Raw genomic sequence first — 12,734 nt, 5'->3', positions numbered from 1 at the left:
GGGGAAACCATCGGTATACAGGTGAGTAGCCTCCAGCACAAACAGACACTGACTTAAGAAGACGAAGAAGGTCAGCAGCCAACTGTGACTCACCGTGTGAATGCAGCCGTACCGAGCTGCAGGTGTATCACAGATGACACTAAACAGCTTTTCCTGGATGTTTTTTGGTCCTGTGTTTGATGTTCTAGTCTAGTTTTGGATACCATTGCATCATTCAGCTGTCTTTTTTTGCTGTAAGAGAGATGGTGACTGTTTATTCTCACAATGGATGTCCTTCCCTCAGTCTATTTAGGAGTCAAGAAACACTGAAATCTTCTTTATATTTACTTGTACGTCTCCTACATGCCTTGAACGCTTTGAGCGACTGTAGTGTGATAGGTATAACCCAGCCTTTTTCCTGTTTTGATCCCTTTTGTTTTGCACAGCCAAGTTGAGCCAAGGTAGCGAGTAGTGTTTGCAATGAGCTTTGATCGATTGTGTGTCTCTGTGTCATCCAGGCAGTGTGGCGAGTGTAGATAAGCCCCCCGTATGAGGTGAAAACCCTTCCCTGTCCTGCAGTATTCGCTCCAAGCAGGAATAAGGGATGTCACGGCTGTTCTTCCTTTTGGCAATGCTTATTTTCTCCTGCAGCATTCAGGTGGGTCCAGAGAGCACACACAAACGCACGCACAAACACACAAAATCACACAATGAGCACTTGTACATACTTACATGTACAAACCTTTTCCAAGAGGCAAACGGCTACCATGCAAGCCATTAAACTTCCCTCTGACCTTTACAGTGTGGGGGTGGGTGTTATCTTGTTAGCTCTGCTAACTGAAACAAGCCAAACAGTGTGTCCCTTTTTTTAATGACATAGGTGTTACATTGTCTTAACAGTAGAAAGTATGAAACTCCCTCTTACAGTCAACACACAAGATTGTGAAAAAATATAATAATGATGGATAACATCCTTATCTGTGGGACAGGATGTTTACAGCTGGTGTAAAGATGCGTTTAATATAAAAAAACACAATGGGCCAATTCTGTTAAGGCAGCCAAAGTTGTCTTCGTAGTTTGTGTACAGTACACTTTTTTGTTGTTGCATATTCTTCCACCGTTTCTTTAGGTGTCTCCAACTGCTACTCTGGATAAGCTAAAGGAGAGTTGGACACTGTACATGGAGGAGTGTGATCGCAACAACAGCCGAGACCCATCACCAACCACCGGTGAGCCGCAAGTTATGATACATATTTTCAATGTTTAAGTCTGTACTATCTGATTTTTTTGGACACTTGGGTAGTGGATATAAGCCATAGACACAACGTAGTTTCTTTAGTTTATACGGATTCCTTTGTTACCATTTATACATCCAGTTGATTCTGTGTTGGATATAGACATTGGGTTTGTAAGAGACAACAGCTGACTGATTCTAGCCACAAAAAAAAAAAAAGCTGCTAAGAATGAGCGAATGAACAAAATCTGTAATGTTGCATGCAGTAAAACCAATAAAATGTTTTGAAACATTAGTTCCAGAGCCAGGGTGAGGGCCCCCACAAAGATCTCAGCAGGGGCACAAAGTTTTGTCTGCTCTGAGGTTTTTCAAAAGCATGGTGACACACTTACTGGGTAGCATGTTAAAAGGTCTTTTGTTCAGAAAAAGTATGTGCAGGACTACTTTGTTGGGATGGTACAAGAAAATAATGTTGAGTTTATATGCAAAGTAAAAACATTTATCAATGAAAACAATTCAATTCATGTCAATTTCTGACATCAATGTATCACCCCTCATCCCCCCTTAGTGGACCCTTGGGGGGCTCAGCTTTTCTTTTTTGATACAATAAGGGGGACCCCCAAGGAAAAAAGGATAGGAACAACTGCTCTAAGAGATGTAATAAAGCACTGTCACCAGAGTATGTTGGGCAGCAATTTCCACTCCCTGCTCCAACCACTGTATAATCCCCAGGTTTACAGCTCCCCGGTGTTCTTCTATTTGCTTCCCCACACACTCTGCTTTTGCTCACACTGAGAAAATTGGCTCCGGTTTGCTCCACTGACAGAGTGTTTAACTACACGGCGCACGTGGCACTTCAGTTGCATTATAGTCTGCCTGCGTTTGAATTACCGTCGAAGAACTCCGATGTTCTAACTCTATAAAAGCTGCTTCCCACCCTGCAAACAAATCACACCACTTTGCAGCACTCATACATAGCCTTTTTCTGAATGTACCAGTGGATTAGCAGGTGTAGACGTGATGGGACTGACCTATTTATACGTCGGACTTCCACCTTTACAGTACAAATACTAAAAACAGCGCTGCTTACATCCTCTGTCGTTGAGAAGAAATGTTTGGCATGAGCAGAAGGTCATCTATGTCAGACTTCACTCTGTAGTCAAGATGAAAGGCCGTGATGTGAACAGATGACAAAATGACCTTCCCACAGCCATCACTTCAAAGTCATGTTACTATAGTCCATGACTTACACCACTCCAGGCCATAGATGTAGACATATAAGGGCAGCGTTTATGTGGGAAAATCATACCCATATTTCATGTTGTATATCTCCAGGCCTTGTGTGCAACAGGACTTTTGACAACTATGCGTGTTGGCCTGATGGACTCCCCAACACGACCGTCAGTGTGTCATGTCCGTGGTATCTGCCGTGGCACAATAAAGGTAATAGTTACTAGATGCAGTCTGTGCATTCAAGTAAATACAGTTTAAATAGCCCGCAGAGAAAGACAGCTGTCTGTGATTACCATTGTGTGTTTGTGTAGTTAAGCACGGCAGGGTGTATCAGGAGTGTGATGAAGATGGCCAGTGGGTTACTACGAAGAATACAAGCGAGTGTGACTCCAATGATCCAAGTCTGGTAAGGCATATCTCTCTTTTCCTTCCTTCTGTTAGACATCAGACAAGTCGATAAAACTACATTGAAAACACTAATGTTTTTTCTTATTTAAAAGCACACACTGAATGAACTAAAATTAAGGAAACAACTCAGAGGTCCATGTGTTTGTGTTGCCATTGCAGCAGTACTATGGCCATATCCGGATCATGTACACAGTGGGCTACTCCTTATCACTGGTGGCTTTGGTGTTGGCCCTTGGCATTCTCATATTCTTCAGGTAAAGATGATTTTCAGTTGAATCATTTCAAAGCTACATTTACCAAAACACGACAAATCGAGCTCAACATTAACATTCTGCATCACGCACAGAAAGGAAAGGATTGTTTATGTGAGAGGGTTTTTACAAAGTTGGTATAAAAAAAGCGCATTTGTTGAAAGGTGGAAAGAAAGGGGTGATACCTTTCTTGTAAGTGGAAGTGTTTTTGTAGAGCTACAGAGAACGACCGGTTAGCTTAACTAATTTTAGCACAAAGATGGAACAAAGCTAGCTCTATCAAAGGCTAACAAAGCTTCAAGCAACACTAATGGTCTATTTCTTCTATCAAGGTGGTGAATTCCACTAACCAGTTACTTCCTTTACCCTCTACTAGTTGCCTGGCAACTGTTGCCAGCCATGAAATAGACCAGAACATAATCCAGCCCTGTTAATTACCCCTTTGACATTTCGACATTTGTGAAAATTGATCAAGAACATTTGAATTGGTCTGCTGATGATGCTGCTCCTGGCAGAGTCAGGGGGTCTCTCTGTTCCCTATATCTTTGGTGGTAAGCTGAGCTAACCAGCTATTGGCTTTAGCGCCATAATGAGCACACAATGATAGGATTCAGATAGGTGTTAATCTACGCTAATAACTTAAGGTATGAAAAGTATCAACGTTTTCCCCCCCAAAAAAATCTTAAACAATTGCCTTGAACAGAAAGCTTTCTTGCACTTGTGGTTTATCGTTGAATGATCACATTCACTGTTGTTGCTTCTGATTCATCAGGAAGCTGCATTGCATGAGGAACAACATCCACATGAATCTGTTTGCCTCCTTCATCCTGCGAGCTCTGTCTATCCTCATCAAAGATGCTCTGTTGGAGGCCAACATCACATCGCATGACCTCAGCAGAGACCAGGAGCCGGGATTCCCCCAGGCGTCTATGCCCCCAGTGGAGCTGCTGTTCAACAATGAGGTCAGTCATGCTCTAACAACAAGCAGTGACGGGTGGTGTTTTACAGTGGTCTTGAAATGAATGCACTCAAATCATCAGGGCCCTATTTTAATGATCTGTGGTGCTGGTCTTAAGTTATTCTGCATGTTATATTGATGGTGGGTCCATATTAAAATCTCTGTTACCTTGAAAAAAATTACAGATTTCTCAAGGTGTCAGAAGAAGTTAGTCATGGTTTGGGGTGCTGAAAGAAGTTATTCTGTGATTATTCATATTTAATTAATGAATTAAGTCAACATTCAGGGTTATTCATAATATTAACAGCAGCTCATACCAAACAGTTTACACTTTAACAGACAAAAACTGCACTCAGATATTTCAGAAATGTAAAGAAAAGTGTCATTAAATTACATTCCATCCGTTCATTATCTATACTGCTTTTCTGTTCATGGTCGCTGGGTGCTGGAGCTGATCTCGACTGTCATTGGGGGAGAGGCGGGGTACACCGTGGAATGGTCACTAGTAAATCATAGGGCTGACATAGAGACAGACAACCAGCCACACTCACATTCACACCAGTGAGCAATTTAGAGTCACCAATTAACCTAGCTAGCATGTCTTTGGACTTTTTCGGAGGAAGCCGGAGTACCTTGAGATAACCCACGCATGCACTGGGGAGAACATGCAGACTCCACACATGTATGGGGGAGAACATGCAAACTCCACACAGAGAGGCTCCTGTCAGACGGGGAATCAGGAACCTTCTCGCTGTGAGGCAACAGCGCTAACCACTGCACCACTGTGCATTTTCAACTGCATTAAACTGGCCTAAATAATCTATGTTTTACTTGTTTTGTTATCAATTATGAAATAAGTCATTAGTATGCAAGAGAATGTCACATGTTTTCCTTTGGAGAGATTTATATGTTTAAAGCTGATATGTAACATTTAACCTTTTTTCTATACAGATGAATTTTGAGACTGTAAAACATTGTTTACTGATGTTGCCTTTTTGTTCATATATTATTAATGTGCACAATCATAGAAGGTCTATTTATAAGGTATTTCATGCTACATGACATTTCCCAGAAATATGCATCTATTGAAGGGATCTGTGTAAAGGTTCAGTTCGGCAGAAATGCTTTTTGCAAAGTAAATCATTATACAACTGTGAAAGGGTAATGCTAGCCACAGATGTCACTGTAGTGGTGAATCATCTGACAGGGGTGAGGGTCAACTACATGGCTTGATGTGAAGAGGGCTTCTGTTTGTGTTTGGGGTCACAGCTGGCTGAGAATGGGGTTTTAGTTGCTGCTGCTGTTGTACTCTCTCATGGCTACAGGCACAAAGACTGAATCAGGAGCTCCCATCTGCTGCTACCCTGATCAATCATATCTAATTAATCTTTGACAGCTTGACAATTTAACCATCTGCAAAAAATAAATGAAATAAAATGTAACTGCTGTCTTGCAGACGACGATTAGCTGTCGCATTGCCGTGGTGATGATGCAGTACAGCATCATGGCCAACAGTTACTGGCTGCTGGTGGAAGGCATCTACCTCCACAACCTCCTGGTCATCACCGTGTTTACAGAGAGGAACTACTTCAAAATCTACCTGTGCATCGGATGGGGTGAGCTGGCCTGTTTGGGTGTCTGCGAGTGTGTATCTGTGCATGTGTACAAGTGTTGTGATGTAAGGTTATTATGTGCTGTATTATACGTTTGCGAGAAAGGAAATTATGTCTGAATTAAAATTATTACACTGGTGTACAATATGACTGTTTTGCATTTAGACAGATCTTGTTTCTTCACAGGTGCCCCGTTAATATTCCTTGTGCCCTGGGTTGTAGTCAAATACCTTTATGAAAATCAAGAGTAAGTTTCTGCAGCACACACACTCTCTTGACTGTTCATGTTGCCTCTGAAAAACACATTACATTTTAGCTCATGTATTTTGGTTTCCATACTTAGAACAGCACTTCCATTTAGTAAAAAGAAAAGTTGTCTGACTGTCTTTTTCCAAAGTGTGTGGATGTCGTTACACAGCAGCTCATGGTCAGTTTAACACATCATTACTAAACAAAGAGCTGGCTGCATTGTTACAATTTACAGGACCCACAGAAACCAATGCCAGAACACCAGCTGTGTGCAGCCCCTTTAAGTGTTCAGTTAAAGTCTCAACAGCCACACTTGATCATGCAGTCTCTAAATCAGAAATACACTAAATCAGCAAGTTGGGGGGGGGGAGGAATTTTAGAGACCAGACTCTCAAAACCGCCCACAGATGGTGTTATGTTAAGTTTTTTGTGGGTCCTGGCTTTGGAGGTTTAGTTTGGCCGTCAGTCTCTCCAGGGAGAGGAAAGAAATTGTAAAACACTCGAACACTATGCTTTACACAGTGAGTTTAAAAGCATGTGAGGTGTTTATTTGATTTGATTTTACAAAATTGCTTCTCTTTCTCAGGTGCTGGGAGCAAAATATAAACATGAACTATTGGTGGATCATCCGTTCCCCAATACTACTGGCAGTTGTGGTAATTTCCCTTTCCTCCATCTCACTTCATTGCCACTCTGTTGATTTTTACAGATAAGGCAAGAGGCTTGATGTTTTTTGGGTTCCCATTCTTGTGAATGCGTTATCTTTGGATGCAGAAATAGGTTGCAGTTAAATCGCATATATACTGTTTTGGTGAGACTTGCAAATGCACAGCAGTAACTCTAGTTATACCCTCATGTTATTGTCATGATTTTCTGTATCTGAAAAATATCCTCCAATTTTTCTCCAAGAAAATCTTCCACATTCAGTAATCATAAAATATTAAACACAGCTCATTTATTCATGACGTATAAAAGGCTCTCTGTGCTCCAGGCTTTACATGAAGCGGATATCTTGACAGTGAAAGGTTTATATATAAAAGCAATACGTTTACTTTTCTTCAGTGTTACACACAAAACAGTTGAGCCACCCCTATGCATGCTTTGACCTGTTCTTTTATTGTGGGTGGGCGCAGAAAGGGCCAGTCATTATATAAGTGTAATTTATCATGGCCCTAGTGTCAGGCCAGTAAAAGACATCCCGGTATTTTCCATGCATTAATCGTGTTGCTAAGTGGCCTGTATCTCACAGGAATTCCTGTCTTTGAGTCGTTGCAGGGACGGGCCTACTGGTTCCCATTTCCATGTTTCCTTCTTTATCCCGATCCCACCATATTCAGGCTGCACAGCAGAGCAGAAAACTGAACTCGTAAATAAACACTACATGCCTCTGTGTGTTTGTCTGACTGCACGTGCAAGAAGATTTGTTTTTGCCTTCACATTCAAACACATTGTTCAAATTGTAGTGCTTATATTCAGAGTTTTTAAATGAGGTGTGTTTACAATGCTACAATGCATAGATTGTTTTAAACTCCTCTTTCTGAAAGTTCACAAAATGACTGGCTAATAAATGTTTGCACAAATGTGTGACAGCTCTCTTAAATGACTGGTGACTTGTGGACAAAATTTCACATCATAACAGATTTTCATCAGGCAAACACCCACTGTTTCTCAAATGCCAGCGGCTGTGAATGCGTATCCTGAAAAATGCACCTCTTGTGAATAAAATATTTTATTTTATAAATGTATAAAAAGGGTCAAAGGGTCACTTCCCTCAACTCACAAAGAAAGATGTGATTTGTTATTTATTCTATTAATAAAGACAGCTAATTGTTTGCAGAATTGATGAGGACTTCTACAATTTCCTTGCAAATGTCCCAAATATTGGCCTATATACATGTCACTTTTAATGAGTGAGAAAAATAATTTTGACTTGACTGACCCTTACAACAGTGTCTCTTTCTTTCACAGATTAACTTCCTTATCTTTATCCATATCATCAAAATTCTTGTGTCAAAACTTCGAGCACATCAAATGAGATACACAGATTACAAATTTCGGTGAGTTCAAACCTCGGAGTAGTTTTTTACTTTATTACATTCAGCGCTCAATTTAATCCAGCGTGTTTTTTCTCTCTCTGTCTTCTCTCTCTGGATCTCAGGCTGGCTAAGTCGACTCTAACCCTGATCCCTCTGCTGGGTATCCATCAAGTGGTCTTCATCTTTGTGACGGATGAGTCCACCAAGGCAACCATTGGTCTACGTCTCACCAAACTCTTCATTGACCTCTTCTTCTCCTCCTTCCAGGTCAGAGTCTGGAAAATGAACTTTTAAAAAGGCCTTCATTGCTTTTTAATGAAAATGCAAAATGAAAAAACTCCTAATGGATCTAACAACTCCAACCACAGGTCCCATGCTAGCTTGAGTTCTAACCATCAAACATCATGCATGCTCACAGCCAGCACCAGACAGATAAGCATGCTAAATTAAATACTGCTAAGTTTGGCTTCATCCAGCTACAGACCTCAGTTTGTCAGGCAGTAAGCGTTACGATGAGCTGACTCTGCCCGGCTTCAGGCTCTGAGTACAGAGGGTTGGGTTAGAAACGGGGCTCAAATAGCATTGCAGATCCAGAGATCCCAGGGCTTCCCCGACATAACTCACACTCAGCTCTTTAAACCCAGGTCTCCAGAGTCCAGACTGGACTAAGCTTTACATCTCTTCTTGAGATTACTCTATGTTACTTTCTGTTGTCAAACTATGCTACTTTCACATCAAACAAAGATTTAGTGCCTTGTCACTGTACACCCGTGAATCATCAAACTTCTGTTTAAAACTGGATTTGCACCGTTTGTTTATTTGCAGCGTGTCTGATGTTAATGCAGTTACAACAGCTTTTTTCCCTTTTTTTCCCTTTTGCAGTCCTTCTCAGATGTGACATTTGTTTTTTCGAATGTCCTTTTGATTTTGCATCTTCCCAATATGCTGCATGTTCTTCTTTATGTCATTTTGGCCGTTGACTCAGGTTTTCCCTTTTCTGTCAGCTTAGTATTTTAGAACTGCAGGAAAAAACATTCAGTATGAACATGACTGACAAAACTGTCTTTGTTGTCAGATTTCTCATTGAGATAATTATTGAAGTTGCGTCATGCAGCTGAAGCTCACATCTATTTGTTATCCTGTCTAAGTTTCGTTTCAAATTGGTGATTTATTTTGAGTGAATGATCTGCTTAACAGTGTCCAATCCTCTTTTACTTTCACTTTTGCAGAGAAAAAAAGAGTGCTTTACTAATATGAGTGTCAATTAGATTCACAGTAATAAACACACTGAGCTGCTAACTGGCAGTATCACACTGTGGCATAATGACAATGACCTTTTACGCTACAGGAACACGGATAATGTGTGTCACGCTTACTGTTCAACAACAGGGGAGGTTGTCTTGATGAAGACAGAGGAGGAAACAATGAAAACCCCAGAGAAGAATTAAGAGTTTATGGCTTTTAATGTTGGGTATTTAAAATAACATTTGCGTGAGAATATTTGATCTACGTTGAGGTAATGTAGAGGAGTGACACAGTGTTGGTTTTCTCCACAGGGTCTCTTGGTGGCCATCTTGTACTGCTTTGTCAACAAAGAAGTAAGTCTTCCTGTGTGAACCACAAACACACATTTGTCAGCCCTCGTCCATCTCATTATTGACATCAAGCTTTGCCTCTCCTCAGGTACAGTCTGAGATCCTGAAGAAGTGGAAGCGCTGGAAGCTGGGTAGGAATATTGAGGAGGAATACCGCCACACGTACAGCAATACACCCAACACCAAGACAGCAAGCCTGTTGAACCACGTCTCCCGACTGACTCAGCTTCCAGACATCGCCAAGAGCTCTGCCCCGGTCTGCAGCCCGGAGGAGACACTCATGCTTGTTGCTGGATGCCACAATGGTATGATGGATAGTAAGAGAGAAGGGAAGTGCGGGAGTGAGGGAACCATCAGCAACTCCACCCTAGAGGAGGACATCAGCATTACAGACAAGGTGCAGGGCTACGAGGCTTCGAGGGAGAACGTGGAGAGCGATCTCTGAAATGTGCTGGGAATGATATCTTGATGAAAAAAAAGTTGGAGGGCTTTGAGCTCTCGTCTGGCTCTGACAAACTGCCCTGGGTGGCTGTAAAGAGATGGGCTGTCAGGGAGTCATCTGTCAGAGCAGCCTTTGCCTCAGAGATCAGTACCACTGTGAGACACTCAGCCCCCTCCAAAACCTGCAAACAGAGAATGATACAGCAAACGCCCACACTGAGGTGTCTCGAGCATCGTGAGCCTTGTAAATTGATTTTTGTAGGTGTTTGATAGACAGTGAAAAACTCTGCTGCATGTTGGACGGTGCAACAACAGCATCTTGAGGCAGATACGACATGTACAATAATGAGAGAAAACCCTGAAACCTCAAATAGCAACAGAAACAAAAAAAAACACACAGGGTCCTTGCTTGAGCCTCTGCTTTAATCTATGTTGTGTAGCAAATGTGTGTTTTGTGGTACTGGAGGTGAAAGGCAAATCGGACATTGAACTGTGTACAAAAAAAGACCAAATAAGTGACACACACACAAAAAAAAAACCTGGTGAGGAGCTGTGCTTTGATTTCTGTAAATTATTTCTGACTTTTTGGAAATATATAGAAAAGGAAAAAACAAACATCATGTTACCTCAAACAGTAAGGTGACCACAGTGGCGTTCAAACAGCCCCATCCAGGGCTCATTGGAAATTGGCAGCTTTTACCATCTGGACATTCCTGGCATACATACTGTGTAGATGTTTAAAAGAGATCAACAGCTAGTTTGGGATGAACTATGAATAAGCTAAAATGATTAGCACTTGACTTACTTACAGGGGGGAGTTTTACAAAAAAAAATTAAACCTTGGAGACTGCTTAGGGCTCCACTGAAACGTGCCAGATGTTATTTTCAAGGGAGTAGATGCAACCTTGTGCCATAAAATGTGTTTTCTCTCTCCCCTGCCGTTAAGACGTTGTCTGACTCACATGCATTGTCATAAAATACAAACTTCCATGCAGTAGAGTGCTCAACCAATGGAGCTCATAGGAGAATCCTTGCACTCAAATCAAGGATAAAAAAAATACACAGAATATAGACATAAAATGTAAAGCCACCCCCAATTTATGAATCCAACACTGTGAGTCAAAATAACATGTCATCTCTGGAACAAGGGTGATTGGGACATGATATATAAATAGGTTGTCATGCAGACTGCTGGATTTATGGAGCTCAACCTGCAAGTCATTTGCAGAGGTTTCTTGCAGCAAGTCGTCAGGGAGCCTGTGTTCATGACTGCATGTTACCCTACAGACCATGTGTAATATTCTGCCATATTCTGTGTGTGCATGGGGCTGCAGAGTGGACACTCAGAACAAATCTCTGAACCCTAAAAGCAGAACAAAACATTTACTAAAAATGAAAGCTGAATAAGTGGTACACTTGCTTTTGATAATGCTTAAAAGAAGAAGCCTCCTACATTAATCTTTTGAGTTTGCCAGAACTGAATCAACTTAAGTGTGTGTGTATGACTTTTTGCATAATGTTAATTTATAATTGGTAGAAACTGTGTCTGTGTATATGTTTAAACGGTTGATTTAGTTGATTGCTGTCAAGATATTTTAAGGCATGTCTGTACAGGTATATTTTCAGGTGGGTATGAATGTGTGTATTTTCAGTATTCCAGATAAATGGATGTGTTACAGCGGGGGGACTCGTTGCTGCAACCAGATGGGTTGATATAAAGAAGTACAACTGGCTTCACACAGAGCACAGAGTCGGTCTCACTTGCATATACAGTATTGCAACACATGACATTCCCAGATGACAAAGCTATGTAATGAGTACGGTAGATGCAGCTCTGTGGTAAACGATGGAAGCTAGTGCTACTGCCATGTGTTTTATTTTGTATAGTGCATCGCTAAATAAGAGCACAACAGCGACATGTTTTTCATTCAGATAATAGCTCTACACTTCAGCCAGGTGCTGGTGTTGAGAAACTGCAGGCTGAGGCTTTTTTTCGATCATCAACTGCTGAGGATTGTTGTAGAGCAGGTAGGCATCCAATACTCAGAATTGTGCAGGAATCATGATGCACACTCTGCCGCTGCAGTTTTTCAGAGGTGAATTTGAAGTGTTTTTCTTGTTCTACAGAGCTGGAGAAATATGAAGATACTGACATGGTAACAATTTAAGTGAAATGGTATTCAGTAAAATATGTAAAAAAAAAGTCTATTGCTAATTTCATATGAAAATGATTCGTATTTTTGGAGCTGTGATCATAAGCCTACCCATTTTTTTTTTTTAAAGCCAGAAGCTTGGGTCACTCCCCTCTCTGGACCAAAGTGGTTCTGTCTGAATGTATTCTCTAAGAGGCCCTAACCAGTATATTCCTTTTTCAGTTCCTTTTAAAAGTGGTCAAGTACAGTATATTTGCTGTAAGGAACCAATCAGTAAAAAAAATCTGACTGTGTTCAGGTGTAGTTCATCATATATTGTGTCTGCATATCAAACTTTGTCTAAATGGTGAAAGAATAAATTGAAATGTAAGTGAAACAGGGCTTTAATTTGTTGCGTCTTTTGTGTGATGAAATGTATAATTTCAAAGTAAAAAAAAAACCACAAGTATCACCAGTATCCCAAAGGTGCTATCAGAGCTCGTACACAATCTCCCTCCCCTGACATTCTTCTAATGTCAGAATAATAACTGAGGGCGGTGTTTGACAATTTCTACAAGGGCCTGTGTCCATTAAGGCTGTTTTTT

At 41.0% G+C, this 12,734-nt stretch overlaps 1 protein-coding gene across 2 annotated transcripts in view; it reads left to right on the top strand.

The window, feature by feature from the left end:
* Positions 1-12,531, top strand: part of gcgra (glucagon receptor a) — a 43,481-nt gene extending 30,950 nt beyond the window's left edge. For both annotated transcript variants that reach the window (XM_020640850.3, XM_029278696.2), the window contains exons 2-14: positions 498-637; positions 1,109-1,208; positions 2,549-2,656; positions 2,758-2,852; positions 3,014-3,108; positions 3,878-4,067; positions 5,520-5,679; positions 5,863-5,923; positions 6,512-6,581; positions 7,894-7,982; positions 8,084-8,228; positions 9,518-9,559; positions 9,645-12,531. In XM_020640850.3, the coding sequence (XP_020496506.1) occupies positions 584-637; positions 1,109-1,208; positions 2,549-2,656; positions 2,758-2,852; positions 3,014-3,108; positions 3,878-4,067; positions 5,520-5,679; positions 5,863-5,923; positions 6,512-6,581; positions 7,894-7,982; positions 8,084-8,228; positions 9,518-9,559; positions 9,645-10,001 (1,566 nt within the window). In that variant the 5' untranslated portion in view covers positions 498-583 and the 3' untranslated portion in view covers positions 10,002-12,531. The remainder of the gene's footprint in view (positions 1-497; positions 638-1,108; positions 1,209-2,548; positions 2,657-2,757; positions 2,853-3,013; positions 3,109-3,877; positions 4,068-5,519; positions 5,680-5,862; positions 5,924-6,511; positions 6,582-7,893; positions 7,983-8,083; positions 8,229-9,517; positions 9,560-9,644) is intronic.
* The last annotated feature ends 203 nt before the right edge of the window (positions 12,532-12,734 follow it).

This window comes from Labrus bergylta, chromosome 16 (assembly GCF_963930695.1).
Source record: "Labrus bergylta chromosome 16, fLabBer1.1, whole genome shotgun sequence".
Lineage (NCBI taxonomy): Eukaryota > Metazoa > Chordata > Actinopteri > Labriformes > Labridae > Labrus > Labrus bergylta.
This window is presented reverse-complemented; position numbering and strand designations above follow the sequence as displayed.